The sequence below is a fragment of the Trichosurus vulpecula genome, chromosome 2, assembly GCF_011100635.1.
Source record: "Trichosurus vulpecula isolate mTriVul1 chromosome 2, mTriVul1.pri, whole genome shotgun sequence".
Classification (NCBI taxonomy): Eukaryota; Metazoa; Chordata; class Mammalia; order Diprotodontia; family Phalangeridae; genus Trichosurus; species Trichosurus vulpecula.
In genome coordinates this window covers 104,119,945-104,143,909 of record NC_050574.1, presented here as the reverse complement: position 1 = coordinate 104,143,909, position 23,965 = coordinate 104,119,945, and the positions used below count along the sequence as shown (strand labels likewise).

At 36.9% G+C, this 23,965-nt stretch overlaps 1 protein-coding gene across 1 annotated transcript; it reads right to left on the bottom strand.

The window, feature by feature from the left end:
• Window positions 1–341: 341 nt before the first annotated feature.
• LOC118836705 (metabotropic glutamate receptor 5-like) lies at window positions 342–23,888 on the bottom strand. The gene is made up of 2 exons (XM_036743915.1): window positions 23,789–23,888; window positions 342–1,258 (listed from the first exon to the last, which is right to left on the bottom strand). The coding sequence occupies exon 2, from the start codon at window positions 1,056–1,058 to the stop codon at window positions 342–344; it is 717 nt and encodes a 238-aa protein (XP_036599810.1). The 5' UTR covers window positions 1,059–1,258; window positions 23,789–23,888.
• Window positions 23,889–23,965: the final 77 nt, after the last annotated feature.

The following is a 23,965-nucleotide window of genomic DNA, read 5'->3' as shown; positions in this document are numbered from 1 at the left end:
TGATCTACCTTTAAAACTCAGACTACTGGTGAATCACCTGTTCTGTTAATATCATTGTGGGAGGGACATCCTGGTCAGAATAAACTTACTTTGCTCTTCATTCTCTACAGGCCACTAATATTAACATTCTGCCTACGGCATGAAGTAATTTTACCTTTGGGCAGTTCTTCTAATTGACTTTGAAGTGACACTATGGAAAATTAAAATGAATGCTACTTCTAATGTTTAAATTCATTTAACCATCTATACAGCTGAGTCCAAGCCAGAAGAGTAAGCAGTAATTACATTTAACTTTGTAGGTGCCAATATTATAAATAGGAAGGCTAGATGTTGTCAATGACTTAGAAAGGTATCATCTCTTGACATAATAGAAATTTACCTTCTGTGTGCACTGCAGAAACATAGGTCCAGTTGTATCTTTTCACGATGTCCACCATGGCCCGAGCCTGTTGGGCATCTGATGGAACTACCCTCATGAAATACTTGAACAATGTTTTGTCACTCAAGTCCATGCTTGTGGCTGAGTATGCTATCTGAGGTATATTGAAAAGCTGGAGCAAGTTCTGGACCTGGATTGCCACAGAGCTGGAACCGGGGCCAATCACTCCAACTATGGGTTTTTTCGAGCGGAATGGGGTGGAGGAGCCATCAACACAGCGCACCAAGCCCTCTTCCTCTTCTGAAGAAATGAGGGAGTCCCTTATGAATTCTATGCTCTGCTCCAGGGCCACAGCAGAATGCCAGCAGGAATCCCTTATTTCACAGCCTAATGTAATATTAGGCAACAGTGTTGGGTCTGAATTAATCCTCTCCAGGGTGTGGAGCATGGCCTCCACTCTCTGAATGCCATATTGTTCCCTGACTTCTCCACATTTCCTTTCATGGACCTTGTCCACAGTAGGTTGGTGGTGGACTGAAAATAAAGCCCCAATGATGATATCACCGGGCATATGAGCAACCACCCTCCTCTCATTGGACTGCGCAGAAACCAGAAAGCCAGCATTCCTACCAGCATCTTCCTTCAAAAGCAGGATTGCCAGGAACAACAAAAGGACCATTTTAAGAATAAGTTTCAAGCCGATAGAGGTGACATGTTGTAATAAAATGTTTTAAAGTTATAATCAACCAAAGTGCTGGACAAAATGTATGGATAATCAGGGACTTAACCATCCATTTCCATCTGTGCTCTAAAGAACCTCCATGGTCTCCCAGGGCACCAAGTGTGTGAAATTAGATAGATGATCATAATCTTCATAACCTGAAAAGGAAAAAAATAGGTCTTTAGCTTTAGCTATGAATTCACATCACGATCATGGAAATAATGGCTCAGGGATAGCAGTGGCATGGAAAATCCAAAAGAACAAATAACTCCAAATTCATGTTAATTTGTCTTTAGGTGGTATGGTAGATAATATGTGATAGTCAGAAAGACATGAATTCAAATCTAGCTTCAGACATTTACTAGTTGGGTGACCTTGGCCAAATTACGGAACCTCTGTTTGCCAGAGTTTCTTCATCTTTAAAATGGGAATAATAGCAATGGTATCTCCCCCTCAGGGCTGTCATGAGAATCAAATGAGATAATTGTAAATTGATTAGCACAGGGCCTGATACATAGTAAGTACTATGTAAATACTAGCTGTTATTCTGACATATGGCAAGAGGAACTTGTGGTTAGTGATAGGGAAAGAGAGATATCAGACTAGGAGTAAAACTATGGCACAGATAATAATAATAACCAGACTATGTAGAGCCTTTATACTCTGCAAAATACTTTCACAGATGTCATTTGATTGTTCCAACATCCCTGTAAGAGAGGCAGAGAAGCTACTATTATTCACATTTTAAATATGAGGAAACTGAGTTGATCAAGGTGAAATAGTCTATCCATATGCACGTAGTCAGTAAATCCAGAGCTAGGCCTCAAATCTAGTCTTCTGACTCCAAATCCTTTGATCCTTTCATTATGCTACACTATCTGGTAAGCCATCCAGTGTATAATAGATACACACCATAAATTATTAATGTAAATTTTATGTATTCAAGCGGATCACAGAGGACAAAATAATTCAGAATATGAGTGACTTCCGAGAGCTATGAAAACTATGAAATCCTCAGAGACATTTTATGTCTGTTAGGACACATGTGAACTATAAAGACATTTGTTCAACCCTTAACAGTGTTTCTGAAACAGTGGCTTCTTAAAATTCTTATAATCTAACTTTACAGACCACATCAGAATCACCAGCGATACTATAAACATTTGAGTTTGGTAACATCTTCCAAGTCAACAATTTGGTATGGCCATTAATACACTTATCTACATAAGCCTAAATGGCAGGGAAGAAGGCATATTTTTTTTAGCCACCACCCAGTCCAATTTCTTAAAAAGTGCTGCCAACTAAGTAATTCACAATATTTAAAGGCATTTTATCAAAAGTCTTTTGTGTTTGCCTAAGCACTGAATTTGGAATCTGGGAACCTGTGTGTGGATCTCAATTTTCCTACTTACTACCTTTGTGACACTGAACAAGTTTCTTCACAATTACAGGGCTTACTTTCCTAGTCACAGTGAAAAGATTGAACTAGATGATAACTAACGTCCTTTTCAGTTCTAAATCCTAGGGTCCCCTGTTCTACTTTACTCAGCAATTTTAAATTTATTTGAAATTATCTAACTAAGAAGTATTCAAGATATGTAAAAAGAAATTGCAGTGTTTATTCACCAGTGATAATGGTAATAATTCTATTACATATGTGTAGGACAGTTGATGAATTAAAATCAGAGGCATCTCAGGTAGACAGTAGAAAGGATTTTATTACAATCCCACAGGAAAGGGCAACTCAGGCACAAAGAGCACTAAGGTCCTCTCAGTATCAGAGCATGCTGAGCACAGAAAATTAAGGTTCCTTTATAGGACCCTAACCACAGTTTTCTCTCCCCCTCTTCCTCTCAGCTCAAAATCACGAGTCTTGAGGGTACAATCTGGAACGTGATAAGTCTACACCAGTGACAATGACAATGAACGAATGGTGTGGTTATTTTTGACAAGCAGGTGGCAGACCTAACCTTCCCACCATTCTTACATCTGTAACAGATGTTGAGCCTATTCTCCCACCATTCTTACATCTTCCTGGTCTTTCCCAAATGTTTCTCACATCTGGCCTTCCAGCCAGATGTTTGCATCTATCCTTTCTTTCGGGCTCCTCTCCCTTAGGTAAATACACAGGATGTAAGCAACCTGTGTCCTATTCTTATTCTCAGGGGATCCCATGGTCACTAACTTGTCTTCCCATGAGCACTAACTTGTCTTCCCACTGTCACTAACTTGTCTTACAGAAAAACTTAAGTAGAAAGCTGAGTTTTAGATTTCATGAGAGGCCTTCGCTATCTCACTCACATGTGCCAACATTAGTTTTGACTCAATCTACATATCTAGGGATTCCTTTGCTCCCCTCGAAGCATCAATTCATTCTATAGTTCCCAAAATCAACATATTAAAAATGTATTTAACCATATTGACCACATACACAAAAAAGGAAAAGCAGGATGTTTCTAAATATCTATACAGTTGGCAATCTGTAGAACTGAAACTGACATTAACAAATTTTGAATTTCAACTTAATATATGGGCATTGTGTAGACATGCCAGAAAGAAAGAAAAAAAAAACAAAGAAATTAAATGTATCTGAATATATCTGTTTTTGTTTTAGGCCTTATTTCTTCTTTCCCTTAAGCCTGAAGGAAGGTTTATATATATTTTAGGTCAAAACGTGTGTATATGGGTACAGTACTTATTTTCAAGACAAATGTGAAAAATTTCTCAAGCCAACTAGCTGAAGCAAAAAGAAGACACTAAGGCCACTGGTTATTTATGAAAAGCTAGCTCATTATTCCAATATAAAAAAAAAAACACTCCAATTCCCGTAATGGGTCTACCAAAGAAATAGAAGAGATTAAAAGCAGCTCATTAGCTTTATTTGGTTTCTACATTCAATCTCTGAATATCATTAAAAAGAAGTATTTTAGATAAGACTTACAAAACTGAGACAAGTATATATAAATATATATACATATGTCTGTCTGTCTGTCTGTCTGTATGTATGTATGTATATGTGTGTGTGTGTGTGTGTGTACAACAAATTAATCCCACTGTATCAATTCACTTCAAGGAAGATGTAGCAATTGCTTACTGTGTGCAAGAAACTGTATTAGATGGTGGGGATACAAAAACATGATACAATTCAATCTCCACCCTCCAGGGGCTCGTTTTCCACTGGGTGTGTATGAGTGGTGGAGGAGTGGGGTACATACAAAGGGAACAGCTTTAATAAAATGTCTTGCTATGCTCTAGAGCCATAGTTCATTTGGCAGGTAACAAATGCAAATACAAAATTGATGCATTATATTAGTACTGGCTTTGAGTCAATATTATTATTTATGGAATGGGTGGTGATGTATAGCTATAAAGGAAACTCCATTACACAGATAAAATAGAAACTATATACTATATAGATATAAAAAATTGGTATAATAGAAACATTACTTGCTGTACAGATTTAAATGTACTAAAAATCAACTCATATAATTTGAAAACATTCATTTTTGTAATGAAAATTCCAAATAACAATTCCAAGCCAATGGGGCAACAACTAAGACTCTTTCTCAGCATCATAGTTACATGGAAATTATGCCCAATATAACATGATTTTTTTTTTTACCAAGAGAGCTCCTATCCCAATATTTCCATAGTAGGAGAATTCATTTTTTTGGTGAGTAAGTAGGGAGATTTTAGTTTCTCTTTTTCACTCTTCTAAACTGTCTTTCTTCATTAATTCCCCAGGTCTCTTGTATACTAATTTTATTATCCAGTAATACTGGCATAATCAGCATATGTTACTCCGTACTAACACCCCACCTTTGTCTATAACATAAAAGCTTTCTCCCTCCTTTTCTTCCTATGAAAATCCTATCAAGAATTTAAAGTCAAAGAATTGTAGAATCTAATTGTTGAAATCAACTTTAGAAGCCAACTAGTCCAAACCATACACGAATAAGCAACTTTTCTACAACATACCAAACAAGTGTTTATCCTTCTTTTACTTGAATATTATAATTGTTGGAGAACCTATAACCTTCTAAGTGATACCATTTTATTCTCATGTAATTTTAACTTCTCATTAATATTTCTATCCATGAAGCCAAAAGCTCCCTCTTTGTGATTTCTATTCATTATTTGTAGCACTGCACGTCCTGGCCAAGCTGAATAAATCTTAGCCCTCTTTCACATAATAAAACCAAGAACACTAAAATACAGTTATCATGTTTCCCTTAAGTTTTGTCTTCTCTTAATCAAACATCTTCATTTCCTTCAAATTATCTTCATATGGCATAGTCAGAAGATCCCTTCCCTTCTGGATTGGAATTTTTTGAATGCTTTCTGGCTTTTCAACATCCTTAACAAAATGTGGCACCATAGAGTGAATGCAATTCTACAAGTGTTCTGAACTTGGAAGAGAACAATAGGACAACACACTGTGTTTTTTTTTTTGTAATGCCATCTGATTATATTAGCTTCACTGACTGACATATTACATGGTCGACAAAGACCCACTTGGACAATGCATCGTCATGATGTGAAAGTAACCCCAAGTTCTGGAAAACTATGGGCATTGAGTTTAAAGTCTAGTAGTTTATAGCACAGTGAAAAGGTTTGAAATTTCAATCATAAAAAGTACAAAAAGACTCATTTCTGAGAACTAGCCTAGCTAAGCATCGAAAAAGTTATCAGCATCAGGTTGGCCAATTGATGTTTAATTTCTTGGCCTTGGCAACCAAAGAAAAAACATAAAAATACAAAATAGCTATCAGTCCAGTGTTGACCCCTTCTATTTCTGTAGTAATCATAGAAAGGGAAATAAAAGGGTATTAACAATAAGATTGTTTTAGATTATCTATAAACTTTAACCAAACTGTGAGCTAGTCTAGTGATAAAGAGAATACAAATTACTAGAAGAAAATATGAATTAAATCCTTCTTGAGACATTTTCTCTGCAAATGAAATGAGAAGACAGAATTTGCAGCTGAATGAAATGATGGTTCACAGATTCTCTTCACATAGGCAAATAAAAGTGTTGACAGATTTTAGATGCCCAAAGGCATTAAGAGACATATTTTCATGGGATATTGTATCAACTTGTATTATACTGCTTTATGTAAGCAATGAAAATAATTGTAACACACACAACATCTTCTATAGAAGATAAAAGAGGTAGGAAAATCATACAAAGAAAAGATACTCCAAATAAAATCAACATATACTTTTATTTGGAACCAATTTAATACAAAATTAGGAAAAGTTGAAGACCACAAGAAATATGTTGGTAATAATGAAACAAGATGTTTTTTCAAAATCAAGAGAGGTCAAAGTTTTGTAGAATACATAGAAACTTCATATTTACATATCACAAGGTTTTTTCTTTATATAAGGAATCAGAAAGCACTAAAGTGAACACTTAATAATAGCCCAAAAGCAAAATTTATTCTATTTTTAAAGAAAAGCAACAATTCATTACTGATGTAGGAGTTATTTCAGAATCAGCTGTCATATATAGTCAGACCACCAATTTGTTAGAGAAAAAATAAGTAGAAAGCTAGAAAAATAAAAATGAGAAAATATATTTGATACAGCTAAAATAGCTCCTTTCTGATCTACTCAAAGGGGTTATTGATGAATAAAATGAGATAGAGAAGAAAAAAGAAGAGAGAAAAAAGAAGCAACAAATATTTAAATATGTTTAACAAATGTAAACCAATTGCCACAAAAAGGGGAGCAAAAAGAAATTGAAGTGCCTTAATAAAAAAGTTATTTGCCAAGGAAAGAGATATTACAGTCAAGGACAGCATTGAGTTAAAATATAAACTCATTGACAACAACTAAAAAAGAATGACTATGGAAGAATAGAAGCAGTATGACATAAAACACCGTCTCTTACTTGAGAACTTCCTATCCTTTTGAACCAACATCCTATTTAATATCTCAGGCAGTGGGATCCCATCCTTCAATGCATTCTTTAATTCACTCTCCTACAAGGCACTTGGAAGATAATATCTAACATTCCCTTCCTTCTCAACTAAGATGACATGGCAGCTGCCTTCCCAGGTTTCTACCCTAATTCACCCAACTCACCTCTTACAATTCACAATTCCCAAATAGTATAGTACATCTTTTTCTCTACCTTCAGAATGAAAAAAAATCAATAATACAAGAAAAAAAAATTTTTTTCAAATGCTATACTTGTAGGAAATGGATATTCTTTCTAAGATGATTGTATTATTGGAGTTCTGCAATAAAACTGTATCCAGTCTCCAAATGAGTATCTTTTATTTATGGTAGAAACCCAATCCTATTCTTCCAGGTTGTCTGCTGATCTGTAGGCTCCCATAACTCTATGCCTCTGTTTCTCTCTCTTTTGATTATCATAAAATGTTTTCTAACATATTTACCCTTTTATATTTGTGAATTTCCATATAAGTGAATTTATTCTTTATGTGAAATATACTCATCTTCCCTAATATGTAATCATTTACTTTCGAATGAGCTGTAATTCTCCATTGCCATATTTTAATAATGAGTCACACTGATACTTTGATAAAGTTGGGATCTTATTCATATAGATACTCTCTCCAAGAGTGTGGTAAAGACTTCATCACTGTGCCTTCACTCCATGTTTCTATGTCCTACAATATATCTTCCACAGGGGTGCCACCCATCATACTAGGAAAGAAAGGTTCTTTTAGTTCTTTTGCCATTGCATGTAAATCAATTGAGCAAATGGCCTTTCTTTTGGTTATCCCTCATTCTTGTCACATCCTCAGCCCACATTCTTTTCTTGTCACTGATCTCTCCAATGAGATATTTATGCCACTTCTCTTGTGCAGTTCTTCATTGGTAGTATTTTAAAGCCAACCCAACCCATGATGAGCCTCTCTATTGCTCTTCAGGCAACTTGAAACTTTAATTCATTGGAGAGTATTTGTACTCTGACTTATTTATATAATATCATCAGAAGAATATTATTGTTTTTTAAAAAGATGAATCTTTCTTTCAAGGAAAAACCTGAGATTATTTGAAACATTATGGTTTTGAAAAAGAAATTTATTGCTATCCACATCCAGGGAAAGAACTATGGAGTCTGAATGAAGATTGAAGTATATTATTTTCTCTTTTTTGTTTGTTCATTTGTTATTTCTTGTGGTTTTTCTCTTTAGTTCTGGTTCTTCTTTCACAACATGACTAATGTAATATGATTGTAGCCCATATCAGATTACATGCCATCTCAGGGATAGGGAAGAGGAGGAAGGCAGAAAATTTGGAACTCAAAACCTTATAAAAGTGAACGTTGAAAACAAAAATAAATAAATTTCAAAAAAGAAAAAGAAATTTATCCTGTTTTTTTTTGTCTTTGTCAATTCAAAGAACTTTTCTCTCTATCCTTCATAGTCAGATTTTTTAAAATTCCACAAAAGTGTATATTTTCTTCATGTGAAGTGCTACTCTGCCACCATATTTGTCTAATGTCTTTTTTAAATAAGGTTTGCCTTTCCATCAGCATCTTCTGATCATGAGTTGCAGCTCATTAAGTTGTAATGATAGGTATATAGTTATATTTAACTCTCTGAATTAAAATCTAAAGTTCACTTTTTGAATTAGAATGTACACTCTTTGAAGAAGGGGATGGTCCTTGCTTATGCATTGGAATCTTCAGAATTCCACTCATAGGAGGTACTTAAATGTCTTTTCATTTATTTATTCTTTAATTCATTACTTATGCATTAGTATGTACATATCTAAGAATATGCACAATCCTACTCCCACTCGCTTTACTTTGAAAATCACTTAACACATCCAATGCTGGGTAATATTTAGTGACCTTCATGAAATCTAGTGTATCAGTAACATCTGGGCTTTTATTTGCCCCCATTTTGGATATAAAGCTATCCTAATTGAATCACATTTTGAAATTGATAAAGCAGATCAGTATATAAGCAACATTGACACCTGGAACATATTCTCATAACTATGCTCAATGGTCATATCCAGCATAGTCATGTTAAAGCACTAGGCAAATTAATGGGAAAAATATATATATAATGGCAACTGTAATGCCCTGCACCCACAGACAGGGGAAAACCAACTGCACAAAAACCCTGAAGCTTGGGAAAGTATGTCTTCCACACTGAAAGCAGAGCCCTACATTAGTAAAGAGTTAAAAGTCAACTAATCAGGTGGGAAAATGAGCAAACAATGGAAAAAATACTCTAACTATAGAAAGTTACTATCAAAACACACTCTCAGAAGAAGACAACAAAGTCAAAGCTTCTACATCTAAAGCCTCCAATAAAAATATGTCTCAGGCCATGGAAGAGCTCAAAAAGGATTTTGAAAATTAAGTAAGAGAGGTAGAGGAAAAATTGGGAAGAGAAATGAGAATGATTCAAGAGAACCATGAAAAATAAGTCAACAGCTTGGTAAAGGAGACAAAAGTATGGAAGAAAATAACACATTAAGAAACAGACTAGGCCGAATGGCAAAAGAGGTACAAAAGGCCAGTGAGGAGGAAAATGCCTTAAAATGAAGAAGTGGCCAAATGAAAAAAAAAAAAGATCCAGAAGTTCACTGAAGAAAATAATTCCTTAAAAATTAGAATGGAGCAAATGGAAGACAATAACTTTGTGACAAATCAAGAAACAATAAAATAAAACCAAAAGAGTGAAATAAAATAGAAGGCAATGTGAAATGTCTTATTGGAAAACCAACTGACCTGGAAAATAGATCCAGGAGAGATGATTAAAAATTATTGGACTACCTGAAATCCATGATCAAAAAAAGAGCCTGGACATCATGATTTGTGATATCAAGGAAATCTGCCTTGATATTCTAAAACCAGTGAGTAAAATACAAATTGAAATAATCAACTGATCACCTCTTGAAAGAGATTAAAAAATGAAAACTGCCCAGATTATTATAGCCCAATTCCAGAGTTGCCAGGTCAAGGAGAAAATATTTCATGTAGCCAGAAAGAAACAATTCAAGTATCAAGAAGCCACAGTCAGGATAATACAAGATTTAGAAGCTTCTACATTAAAGAATCAGAGGGCTTGGAATATTATATTCTCGAGGTCAAAAAAGGTACTATTACAACCAACAATAACCTACCCAGCAAAACTGAGTATAATCCTTCAGGGTAAACAATGGACATTGAATAAGATAGAAGAATTTAAAGCATTCTTGATGACAAGACCAGAGCTGAATAGAAAATTTGACTTTCCAATACAAGACATAAGAGAAGCATAAAAAGGTAAACAGGAAAAGAAAATCATAGGGGATTTAATAAGTTTAAACTGTTTACATTCATACATGGGAAGATGATATTTGTAATTCATAACACTTTTATCATTATTAGGGTAGTTAAAAGAATATATAGTCAGAGGGCACAGGTGTGAGTTGAATATGTAGGGATGATATCTAAGAAAAAAATTAAGAGGGGAGAGGAATGTACTAGGAGAAATAGAAAGGTAGAGGCAGAATGGGGTAAATTTTCTTACATAAAAGAGGCAATAAAAAGTTTTGTTTTGTTTTGTTTTGTTTTGTTTTTTATAGTGGAGAAGAAGGAGAGGAGAGAGAGAATGAGAGAACCTTGTTCTCATTAGAACTGGCTCAACGAGGGAATAACATACAAATTCAATTGGGTACAGAAATCCATCTTACCCTACAGGAAAGTAGTAGGAGAAGGGAGTAAAAGAAAGGGGGAGGTGATAGAAGGGAGGGCAGATTGGGAGAAGGGATGGTTAGAAGCAAAACATTTTTGAGGAGGGGCAGGGTGAAAGGAGAGAGAGAATAGAAAAAGAGAGGAGGAGGATAGGATGTAGGCAAGTGCAGTAATCAAAAGTAATGTAAAAATGAAGCACGTTTCTCTGATAAAGGCCTCCTTTCTCAAACATATAGAGAACTGAGTCAAAATTAATAAAATAAGACCCATTCCCCAACTGATAAATGATCAAAAGTATGGTCTGTTTTCAGATGAAGTAATAAAAGCTATCTATGGTCATATTAAAATATACTCTAACTCACTATTGATTGGAGAAATGCAAATTAAAACAATTCTAAGGCATCACTTCATACCTATTAGATTGGCTAATAGGACAGAAGAGATAAATGAAAAATATTGCAGGGGATGTGGGAAAATGTTGTTAATGTGCTGCTGGTGGAGTTGTGAACTGATTCAACCATTCTATAGAGCAATTTTTCCAAAGGGCTATAAAACCATGCATACCCTTTGATCTAGCAATACCACAAGTTCTGTATTCCAAAAGAGATTTTTTAAAAAAGGAAAAGGACCTATATGTACAAAAATATTTATAGCAGCTCTTTTTCTTGGGGTAATGGATTAGAAATTGAGGGGATACCCATGAACTGGGGAAAGATTGAACAAACTGTGGTATGTGATTATGATGGAATGCTATTGTACTATAAGAAATGATGAGCAGGATGCTCTCAGAAAAACCTGGAAATTCTTACAGGAGCTGATGAAAAGTGAAATGTACTGTGTACAAAGAAACAGCAATATTGTAATATGATCAGCTATGAATGACTTAGCTATTCTCAGCAATACAATGATGCAACGCAACTCTGAAGGACTTATGATGAAAAATGCTAACCATCTCCAAAGAATTGCTGTTGTCTGAATATAGACTGAAGAACATTCTTCAAGTTTCTTTATTTTTCTTGAGTTTTTTGTCTGTATTTTCTTTCACAACACACACATTATGGAAATTTTTTGCGTGACTACACATGTACAACCTATATCAAATTGTTTCCCTTCTGAATAGGGGTTGGGGAAGGAAGGCAGAAAGGGAAAGAATTTTGAACTGAAAGCTTTGAGAACAAATGTTGAAAATTATTTTTTGCATGTAACTGGGGAAAAATAAAATACTAAAAAAGAAAAAAGAAGTGGAAGGCAGCAGAGATGGATCTAGTGGCAGCATTGAAGTCGCAGAGTCCAAGACCAGTCCTGCCTTTGACTGTGGTTAACTGAGTGATCAAAGGCAAGTCATTTAACCTTTTGGACTCTCAGTTTATCCATATGCAAAGTGGGGATAACAATGAAAATACCTCAAGTGCCTAACCTCACATGGTTGTCTAGAGTAGCTCAAAATGAGATAGTACATGGAAAATTATTTGCACACTTCAAAATGCTATATAAATTCTTCTTATTATCATCATGATGGCATCCCTAGTATTTTATAACAGACATTATAAGACATTCCTCATTTTATGTGCATAAAGCATATCTTCACTTAGTGAGCCTCTGTACTGTATAAGTACTATTAAAATAAAATATTAATATATAAAATATAAATTATAAACCAGGTTATTTTGTATCCTATAGAAAATCAAGCACTTCGTGAACCTGATTGTCAAAGCATTTCAGGTAATTCATTTCATGTATTTCACTTATGTGTTTACATAAGCAAAAAAGTTATCATATACCACAATCAGTGATCAGACAATTGTGATTTCCCTATAACATCACCTTTACTTTAATGTTCTCCAAGAATGGTGATCTTTTAGGACTGGGATTCTTATATAACTAAATAACTAAATAGGCATACCATATACCTTAGAAATTAAATACTAAATGATTTTCTTTGTCTGAGCACTGCCCTGATCATGAGTCAGAGAGGTGTGTGTGTGTGTGTGTGTGTGTGTGTGTGTGTGTGTGTGCGTGCACGCGCAAATGTGCATGTGCATGCACATAATGATCTTTTTATGCCATTGAAGTACACTCCTCAAAACAAATGCACACAACAGATAAGAGAGTCTATGAGGGAAATGATACTAAAAGCTTTATACACTGAAACAAAGCAAAATTATTGGGCATATCTGAAGCACACATCTGTGACCTTGTTAGCAAGACTAGCAACTATGTATATGCACAGGAAGAAGGAGATAGTTTTCATTGAAAATATGTCATCAAAAACATGCAATTTCTTATATTAATAAAAAGTCACGGTGGTAGAATTTAACCTACTAAATTCATGTAAATTATTAAAACAAGTAATTTACTAGCCATTTAAGCCTGGAAATAGGTTTCTTTAGCAAAGCAATAAAAAGGATGCAATTTAGGTTACCTATTCTAATTTAATTACTGAGTACTATTTATCTCCACAATGCAGGCTTAAACTTCTTTCCCACTGTTCATTGTATGCCTATGAAGACAACTTAGGATCATATTCATGTTAGTTTACATGTAGTGAAGTGCACAGTTCCAATCCTTTCATGGTATAGTTTTTAGATCCCTTTCTATATCCTGTTTAGTCACTAAATTCATATTAAGCAAATTTATCCTATTTTCCCCTTGCTTTAAATAGGACAGACACATAAGTTTAGGAACCTAGAATATTAGAAAATAGAATTTAGAGTTAGAAAGTACCTTAGAAGATTAATTCCAACTCCCTCATTTTATGGGTGAGGAAACTAAAGAACAGGGAGGCTAGGTGAATTGCCTAGGGTTATTTGCTAAGCTAGTAAATCTCTAATGTGAAAAGCCATGTTCTTTCACCTTCCAGATATCCAATTGTCACTAACTAGTACTTTGATCTTGTACCCTCCATTATGTCTGCTTCTTATTCCACTGACTCCTTGTTTTTGCATTCATTGAATAGTATTCTAACATGGCCCTCATCTTTGGCTCCTCAAATTAAAGTGATAATAACTGGGAACATCTCCCTTCTCTATGATCCAATGACCTTGGTTTCTGTGAGACACCCTCTTGGACCTGGGAAAATCAAAAGTTCTCTATGACATCATTTTATTCATGACAAAAGGGAAGCTTCACAGAAAATGTAGCATTTGATCTGGGTATGATTAGCTGGTGGGGAGATTTCAACAAGCAGAGAGGGGGCCTGGGAGAAGGGATGTGGATATTACAAGCTTATGAAATTGCATGAGTAAAGATGCAGAGGCAGAAAATAATAAGACATATATGAAGAGCATGTAATGCTCCAGTTTCATTAGAGTGCAGAATATTGAAGTAATGCAGAATAAATTCAACAAGAATCTATTATGAAGTCATTGTGTGCTAAAAAATAAACTGTGTAAAGCACTGAGGATGCAAACAAAACCCAAATTCTACCCATGTTCTCACCGAGGTCATAGTCTAATGGGAAAGACAACTGGATGAAATAGAGATCATATTGGGGGTGAGAGGGAGAGATGGACTAGTGTTAAGTTTCATCCAGAAAGGTTTCTTCAGAAAGTGGGATTTTAATTGAGACTTGAGGGAGGCCAGAGAAGCCAAGAAAGCCAGGAGATTCTCACATGGAGGGATAAAAATTCCCCACATGAGGCAGACCAAGAGAAAATGCAGAGTCAGGAGATAAAGTACCTTACATGAAGGACATCAAGGAGCCCAGCATCACTAGGTCACAGAGTACTTGGAAGGGACTAAGCTAAGACTGGAAAGGTAGGAGTGGGTCAGAAGGGCTTTAAAAGCAAAACGGGATTTTATATTTGATCCTAGAGGTAATAGAAAGCCACTGGAATTTAATGATGGGAGATTGATATTTTTATATCTGTGCTTTAGTAGGATTGATCTGATAGCTGAATAGAGGCAGAGATATTCACCAGAAGACACTTGTGAAAGTACAGACTTGGAATGATAAGAACCTACACCAGGGTGTTGTCAGTGTCAGAAAAGAAAAGAGGACATATATGAGAGGTACCATGAAGGTGAAATTGAGAACATTTGGCAACTGATTGGATATAGGTGGTGAAAGAGAGTGAGGAATTGAGAATAACATCTAGGCTGCGAGCTTGGGTGATTGGAAGGAAGGTGGTGCTCTCAGCAGTAATAAAGAAGTTTGTGAAAGAAAGATAATGAGTTCAGCTGTGCACATTTGGCATTTTAGATGTCTCTGGAAAATTGCATTTGAGATGTATAATAGGCAGTTGTGCACAGGAGACTGCAGGCCAGGAAATGTGAAATAAGATTGGAAAGAGAATGTGTTTCCATATTGTGGTGGACTTTGGATTGGAAGTGAGGCTAGCCTTTATTTAGAAAGCAATGAGAATGATTTTGAGTGAAGAAGTGGTAGGATGACATCTGTGTTTAAGGTAGATTAAATGGTGTAGCAGATAAAGTGCCAAGCCTGGAGTCAGGAAGACTCATCTTCCTGAGTTCAAATCTGACTTCAGACACTTACTAGCAGTGTGACCCTGGGCAAGTCACTTAACCTTGTTTGCCTCATCTGTAAAATGAACTGGAGAAAGAAATGGTAAATTGTTCCAATATCTTTACCAAGAAAAGTCAAAATGGGCTCCAGAAGAGTCAAGAATGACTGAAAATGACTGAACAAATCTAGTCACAGTGGAAAGAATAGATATTTAATATAATTATGCCTATTAATTAGGCAATGGGGAACAGACTTGGTATATAAATATAAAAAAATTCTACAGTAAGAAACATAGAAAAAAATCCATGGGTCACTTCCTTAAAGAAACTCCAAAAGGAATATCACAGTAATATATAATATTATAGCCCAAATCCAGACATTCCAAGTCAAAGAAAAAAATAATTCAAGCAGCTAGAAAGAAAGAATTCATATACTAAGGAATTACAGTCAGAAACATACATGTTTTAGCAACCAACACTATAAAGTAGTGGAGAACTTGGAATATAATAGTCTAGAAGGCAAAATCTATGAGCTTACAGCCAAGAGTAATTTACCCAGAAAAATTGAATATAATACTACAAGGGGGGAAAATAAGCCTTTAATGAAATAGAAGACTCCCAAGCATTCCTGATGAAAAAGTCAGAGCTGCAGAAAAATTTTGGAGTTCAAACTTTGGAGAGAAGAGAAGCTTAATCAGATAAACATGATTAGACAATCATAAACTGGTAAACAAGGATAAACTTCTTCTATTCAAATGTGGCTAGATATAAATTTGTCCCCTCTGAACCTAATCATCATCATAGTTTATAGAGGGAGTCCAATTAAATAAAGTCTGGGAGTGTTTCTCTTACAACTTGATGATCTGAAGAAAACAGTTGAAAGAGAGGGGAAGAAGACTACAACAGGCAGGGAAAATTCTTTCATATAATCAGGGTGCATGGATATTTGTAAAAATGAAGAAGTGGTAGGGAGCTACTGTCACATTAAGTGGCTATAGTCATAATTTCTATGAGTAGGTCTGCATTATCAAGATTGTCCACAAATTCAAGAGTATACATGAGGGTAACTTTAAATCCTCATAAACTCAGGGAAAGTGGATGACTTAAAATATGGTGAAACTGTTCCCTAGAAAACTGAAGTCCTCTGGCTTTACCCTATGGAATAAAAAAAATGATAAATGTGAACAATTTGGAAAAAAAAAACATAGGAAGATTCGTATGTCCCAATATATGATGAAATATTACATGAGCAAAACCAGAAGAATAATATATGACATTTTATGATATTTTAAACAAAGAGTTCTTTTTAAAAGTGAATTTATCTATAACTATTAAAAAATTAATCCCAGTCCAAGGAACAGGTAACAAAATACATGTCCTTTTACTCAGTAAGGAGATGAGAGACTATGGAAGTAGAATCTTCCATACATTGGCAGCTATGATTACCATATTAACTATTTTTCTAAAGATTTTCTTTATTATGTAGGAATGTTCCACTGGAGTGGAGTTAGATATCTTGCAATCATTATTATGTAAAAACAGAAAGAATCAGTAATATGTATATAGATTTGCATATATTAGTGTGCTTTTATCCTTTCTTTCTCTTTATATTTCATTATAGCTCATTTTATGACTCCTTCCCTTTTAATGGTGTTTTCCTTGGGTTCTGGCTCTTATCAGCATCAAATGTAATCCTACTGTATAGGGCAATTCATGAATCACTAGTTATATGGACCAATGATCTAATGAATTTAATCCAAACAATCTTCTTTCAAAAAAATCATCATGATTACGTGTTGAGATTTTCTTGAAAGATTCAGGCAATAATTTCCAAGAATAACTCTGGTTTCATTGTTTTCTCAATCAAGTTGCAAAGATATTACATTTTCATTTAAGGTGTTCAAATTTAAGATAATTAATGGAAGTGACTCTGATCCACCAGCTGTTTCCAAGTACCCAAAAAGAACCATAAGAATAAAAATGATGCCTTTTGATAAATTGTTCATTTTAATACAGTTTAAATGTATCCTTGAAGTATGACTATAACTAAAATGTGAGAATTCTGCAGAATGGAATGACTTTCAATAACAAATAAAATCAATGCAAATTTTGAAATTCTGGAAATAAAAGAAGAATCATAAACCTCACTTGCCTTTCAGGACTTTAAGGAGCTTCACTGCATTTCTGCTTATTAAAGCAAATTAAACTTGTAATTTTAAAAATTATTCTACAAAATATTATGAATTTAAATAGGTTATGTTATTATTACAGTGACCACTTGTGCAATAACAGTGATGAGGTGATGAGGTTTTTAGGGTTTTCTCATAATACTTAAGTTTGTATGTTTATATCCAGTGGCACATAACAAGAGCTAGGAAGTGCATTTTTTTTAACTCTGTGGGTAGAAAAAAAATGAGAGAATCATTTTATAGTTAGTTAATTTCTTTTTAATATTTAATCTCTATAATATACATAGCATTCGTTCTACATAAAATATGCATTTTAATTGTAACTAAGTATTCTTTTTTATTTTCCAGATAATTTTACTTTAACGTAAGGTTATATATACAAGTAATTTGGTAGTTCGATAAGACACCTGTCGTGCAGAAGGACAAAAATGATAGTTGGCAATGAGAGTCTTTGGTCCAAGTTACAACATTGCTCAAATATGTGTCCACTGGTATACATCATTTATCTGACCCCCAATTTTTTTGTTTGTAAAATGGATGCTATAATTCTTTGACTACCTACTTTATAGGACCCTTATCAGATTCAAATGTAATGCTGTATGTAAAGAACTAAATGACTCAACAATTTTCATTTTATGACCTATCTGCTAGTATTTGCATACATATATTAAAGACTATGTTAAAATTATCAGCAAATGAAATTAAACATTTTGTCCTTTGCATCTGCAGGCACCCAATAATTGCTTAACAAAGGGAGAAACTTTTTCTTTTCTTTAGACCCAATAAGCCCAGTAGACTGTAAGGTCTGCAGGGACACAGTGTGCTTCATCTTTATCTAGTGTCTAGCACAGTACCTTATATAAAAGATACTTAATAGATATTCGCTAAATTGATTTGTGAGACATCACATGTTGCTTCTTATAGGATTTGATGACTTTTGGCCACAGTGGCTAGATTTGGGTTGATAATATGAAGAAAAGTTCATATTTGTATAGCCTTTGAAGATTTACAAAATGCTTTCTTCCTTTTCCTCCAACAATCCCATGACAAAGGGAGTGCAAGAAGTATAGTCCCATTTTATAGATGAGTAAACTAAGCCTTGGAGTGGTTAAGTGACTGGACCACAGCTGTATTCAAGTGCAGTCCCTGTCCCCCACCACAAGACCAGTGTTCTTTCCACTACATCATGTTATTTATGACAGGCTGTAAACATATTTTGGTGTTGAGCAAAAGTCTTTAGCATAACAAATAGTATGCCAAATGGAATTAATCATTACGTTAGTTACAGGGCTCACTCTGGATAGATCAAAGGATATCAGGTATTTAAAATACAGAAGACAGCACATCTTGCAAATTCAGTTTATATTAACTTGAAGATGTGTCATCATCAAGCATAAAAGTATACACATACAACTTGGGTAATAATTGAGTGAACCAAAACATTTCGGAATGTTTCTTAAATATTTATTATTAAGATCCATGTTTTATCCCCATGAGTACACCAAGCACAGAAGAAAGTGAGTGCAAAAATAGACTTTTCCCCCGACTGGATTTATCTAATATTGGCTTTCCACAGCAATCAACTACTTTTTCATTTCCACTCAGTTTATCCCACATCAAATGCTTGGAATGTTCACCAGAGAAAGCCAAAAGATACTTTGATAAAGCCATCATACCTTTCTGAAAAGACAAAATAGTGTTAAAAAGCCTATTATCATTCAAGTCCTTTAAATATGGAAGAAACAAAGATGATTTTTTACTGTGATATTTTTGTCTTTGTCATATTTGTAACTATGACTGCTATAATAAACTTCTGACTGAAAACTCAAAAATTGATCCAACAATTTTAATATTTCTTTTCTATAGACATATCAATCTTTGAGAGAAGGTCTCAATTCTGTAGTTCAATTTTTCCAGTTTATGCCTTGATGTGCAGTATAATACATACAACCCAAGTCTGGAATGAAAGGGGTAATCAGAGGTAAATATCTGTGCATGAAAAGTAAGATAGAGGACTGAGGGAAAGATTGAGATATACCCCAGACCACAAAACAAAACATCATTTGATTTGCACTAATTAAATACTGCAGAGTGGAAAGGATCTGTTTCACCTGAGGGTTACTGAATCATCTCTGCTAAAATATTGTGAAACAACTGATTGTTGAAGATTCTCTGCTCAATGAAAGGAGGTCCCCTACTAGACCATATATATTGATATCTTGAGTGGGAATTTCTAGGAAGGACTTTATATTCATTTTGGGGTCACTGCTCTTTTTGTATTTTACCAGAGGCAGTAAGCTAAGAGTCTTTTTCCTGTTAGAATTCTTCCTGGTAATTGCAAAAGAAGAGGGTCACCCAGGGAGCTGTCCGATGTACTGAATAGCCTCCCAGCATATAAAACAGGGGCTTAACATAAGACTCCAGCACCAAGCTAGAGAACTAATGAAAGAAACCCACAGTATGGATCCTTCCTTTTCAAATACTCTTCTGTTCATACGAAAACAGACATACCTAAATTTTTAAAAAGTCTATGGATCTTAGTAAAGTGAGGGGGGGGGATTTCCCTCACAATAGAAAACTTGAGCTGTGTGTGTGGGGTGGGGGGAGGACAGGAGAGGAGAAGAAATAGGAAATGAACAGAATAGAACAGAAAAGAATTAAAAGAAAAGTAAGGCGGATATATAGAAGTTTCTTTCCCATGTATTTTGGTGAGGAAAAGTAGTTTGGCTGTCAAGATGGCCATGATTTGTCTATCCTGGATCCTATCGAAGGTGCCCAGGAGAGTGTCACCAGAATGTCACAAAATAGGCATTGAAGGAGAAGGTAAAGTGGTGCACTTCAAAGATCTGAAAAATATACTTCCATGTGCTGATAGCTAGGAAGACTCTGTAAAGATCTTTTTTGTGTTTGTGCCTGAAGAGTTACTCTGGTCACATTACAGTGCCCTCTTGGGGTACTTGAATCTGGTTGAGGGAGATGGCTCCAAACCAGATCCTGGATATTGAAACAATGAAAGGAGAGGCTGAGAGGGAAAAGAGGGGTGGTATGCCTCAAATTCTCATGTGTCTTTTCATCCGTGTGAAGCAAAGGAATGGATACTTTCTGTCTTCTCTGCCATTAGGCTCTTCAGTTCAAATGAAGTAGCACTAAAACTAAACTCATCGTCACAAAAAAAGCTTTTCAACCTCTCTTTTATTTTATTTTTTTTAAAGACCACAGGGATCCTGCGGAAGACAGCAGGGAAACTGACATCCTCGTCGCAATCAGATGGCTTAAAACACTGTTTTAAAAGTCTCTAGGAGCCTTCACTGCCCCTCACCTCAAATGCAGATAATGCTCTATGCACCGCTTTAGTACTTGGCTACACCTGGCCTCGACTGCATCCCTAGTTCTCTTCCCGGACCTCTTTCTGTCTCAGCGGAGCTGCAGCCTCATTTGCTCTTGGCTTGCGTGCTGCACGCTATCTCTCCAGGATTAGCACCATTGTTTTTAAATTGAAAAATACGTCGATAGATTTCAGTAGGGAAACAGGGAGGGAGAGGAAAGAGCAGAAGGGCACCTAGCCGGTGGAGGAGGGATAATGGGGGACATCCCCAGCCATAAGGTTGAAAGAGCCAGCTTTTTAAGATCTGCTTTCAGCACTGCTCGCAGTCTGTCTTCTTCCTGCATCGAGCTGCTTCTGCCATTTCCGAGTGAATCTATTTGGGGGTGATCCTCTCTTCTCTCTCCTTTCCCCTTGAGCTTCCCTGACTTAATACCAGAACTTGGATGAATCTAGTTTGTCTTACTAAGAGCATCGCTCTCCCCAAAGGTGAAAGGGCTGATGTAGGAGGTGGCTCTGGGTCTATATTCCGGCCCCTGCCCCCATTCCACCCCTTCACTCTTCTCCACTTTCCCCCCTGCCATTGAGTTATAACTGCCTTTCCTCCCAACAGGTATGGAGAAGAACGTCAAGGGGAAGAGGAAAGAAGCGGACTCTACAACCCCTCATTCTCGCACCCCCCGCCTTGTCTCTATCACCTAACAGAAGCTTTTAGAACATCTTGCTCCCCCCTCACCTCTCCCCACCAAGCCCGGGGTTTCTGCTTTCTTCCTTGGAAAGGAGATTGGCAGACGAATAGCTTACCCACTATTGCTTCGCCAGCGAGAGACGGTCTGACATCCCTCCACAAAGTTTAGATTGCCCTAGTAAGCGGCCGCAGAGCTGGGAGCCCAGGGCCGTGTTTGACCCTTTAATGCTCCGCCGGCAGGTTTAAATCCCACTCCGATCAAGGCGCGAAAATGCCGGAGCCAGCAGCGAGCAGCTTGTGCATCTATCCCCCCCGCGCTGGGAGAGAGAGGAAAGAGAGAGGCAGGGAAAGGGAGGGGAGAGGAGAGAACAAGGGAGGGGAGGCAGTTTGTATTTATAGAGAACAGAGTTCTTCAGCGCAATTTTTTGGTGCCACCAAGTGGCACATTGAGTCCCTTTAGGAACCCGAATATCGAGTCCAACCGTGGAAAACGCGCATACAGCCAAGAAGATGCTCATTTATTGAAACTGAGAAGAGCCCTGAATCAGGTGTTTCCTAGTGGTCCCCATAGATTCCAGAACATGGGAGTATTGTCCTGCTTTCCTCTCACGAATAGAGCCCACAAGTGGGGCTGCCCTGAGATGAAGGTTTCTCCCTGCACAAAGAACACAGTAGCTGTTGCCACTGGCTTTTTCTTTTCTTCAGAAAGCTGGTGACCGGAGCTGACAACCACGGAGAAGAAAGGAAATGCCGAGGCTAGCAATCCCTCAAGGGAGCCCCTGCTTCTCTCAGCCCCTATTACCCAGGTTTGTCCTGAATTGCTTTAAAGTGAAATGTATCTTCTGCTCTCTGCAATCTTACCTCTACCAAGGATCTCCAGTCTCCAAGCTCACTCCTTCAACATTCTCTCCCTTCCTGCCCACCCAGACCCCCCCGCACAACACAACAAGACATTGGGACAGAAACAAAACCCTAGTTTACTTCTCATCATGGAAATTCTCACCTCTGATTGTCACCCCCAAAAGAACGAAAATTGCAATGTCAATTGACCTCAGAGGTCACCTAATCCAATTTGACCCTAATAGACTTAACATTGGATTCAACTTCAACCCCTCCCCCCGCCAAAAAAGAAAGATGTCCGCTTTTGGACAACCTCTATCCGGAAGTAATTTTGATACATTTGACTCTATGTACCTACAGTGTCTTAAGGTGTCCTTGAGCTCAAGCCTGAACCCTCTGCCTGCCCCAAGCTCCTTATAGCTAACCCATTCCTTTCAACCTCCCCCACCCACCTGTAGCCCCAACCACTCAAAACACCCTAGCCTTTAGATTTTGCTTTGAGACATCCGGAAACACGACTTCACAGGATACCTCTAATTCTCAGAATTCAACTGTAAGGAACCCTTTCTCGGTCTCAGTCTTTGTCTCGCGGTGCACCCTGTCACCAAGTTGAAGTTGGCTGAATCATCATTCTGGAGAAGTTAAATCAAGGAGCCCTAGTCTTGATGCGTTTTTGGCATCAAAATAGAGACTAAAGGTCAAAGGCCCACAGGTTCCAGATCTTCAGTCCCAGAGGAGTCAATTTACCAAGCAGCAAAACGTAAAAAAAAAAAAAAAAAAAAAAAAAAAAAAAAAAAAAAAGCATGCCCCTCCCACTCACCGTCTCAGCAAAGGGCTCAAGAAAGACCTTTCAGACTGTAATATCCAGAGCCTGTTTCAACCGTGAATTCACTAGAGTGAGCTATATCAGTCCATTTATCTGACAGGCAGCGACCTAATCCTCTCAAAAAAAGACACACCATTCATTCCAGCACTGCAAATACGGTGTGGTGCATATGCATCGGTATGCATAGGGAAGAAGATACACTGGCTCTCAATGCCTTCTTTATCTCAGGCGGTTTTCTCCTATTTTTTTTTAGTTCGTTTTCTATGGAAATGAGACTGCTTAAATCCCTCAATTATGCAAATAAAATCAAAAGGATCTTCATATATCTCCCACTGGAGGGACAGTGCTACTGTATGTACCCACCAGAGACTGACTTGGAATTCATTTCCTATTCAGGCAACACACGTCCTCCCAGGGTGACTTTCCCAAACTTAACGGACCTCATAGTGCCTGTGTCTGCAAAAGACTCATGGTCATCACCCCGGGCCGCCCCCGCTCCCCTTTTCCTCTGTGCCCTCACCCAACACCACACAAACACACACACACACACACACACACACACACACACACACACAGACCCTCTCTCCCTTCACTCTCAGATTGGGGGAAGGGGGTTCCCTGCGCTTTAGAAATATACTAATAAGCGAGGAGCTTGAAAGAAAGGAAGAGAAAAAAGGTGGGCTTACCAGGTGCGTTGACACCTGCACTAGTAATTCCTCGGCCCAGCTGCTGCTGGCCGGCACATCCGCTCTCAGTGCCTCCAGCACCTTCCAGGCTCTCCTTGCCCCTGCAGCAGCAGCAGCAGGAGTCGCGGTGGTGGCGGCGGCAACGGCGGTGGCAACTGGAGCGCTAGAGGCAGCGGA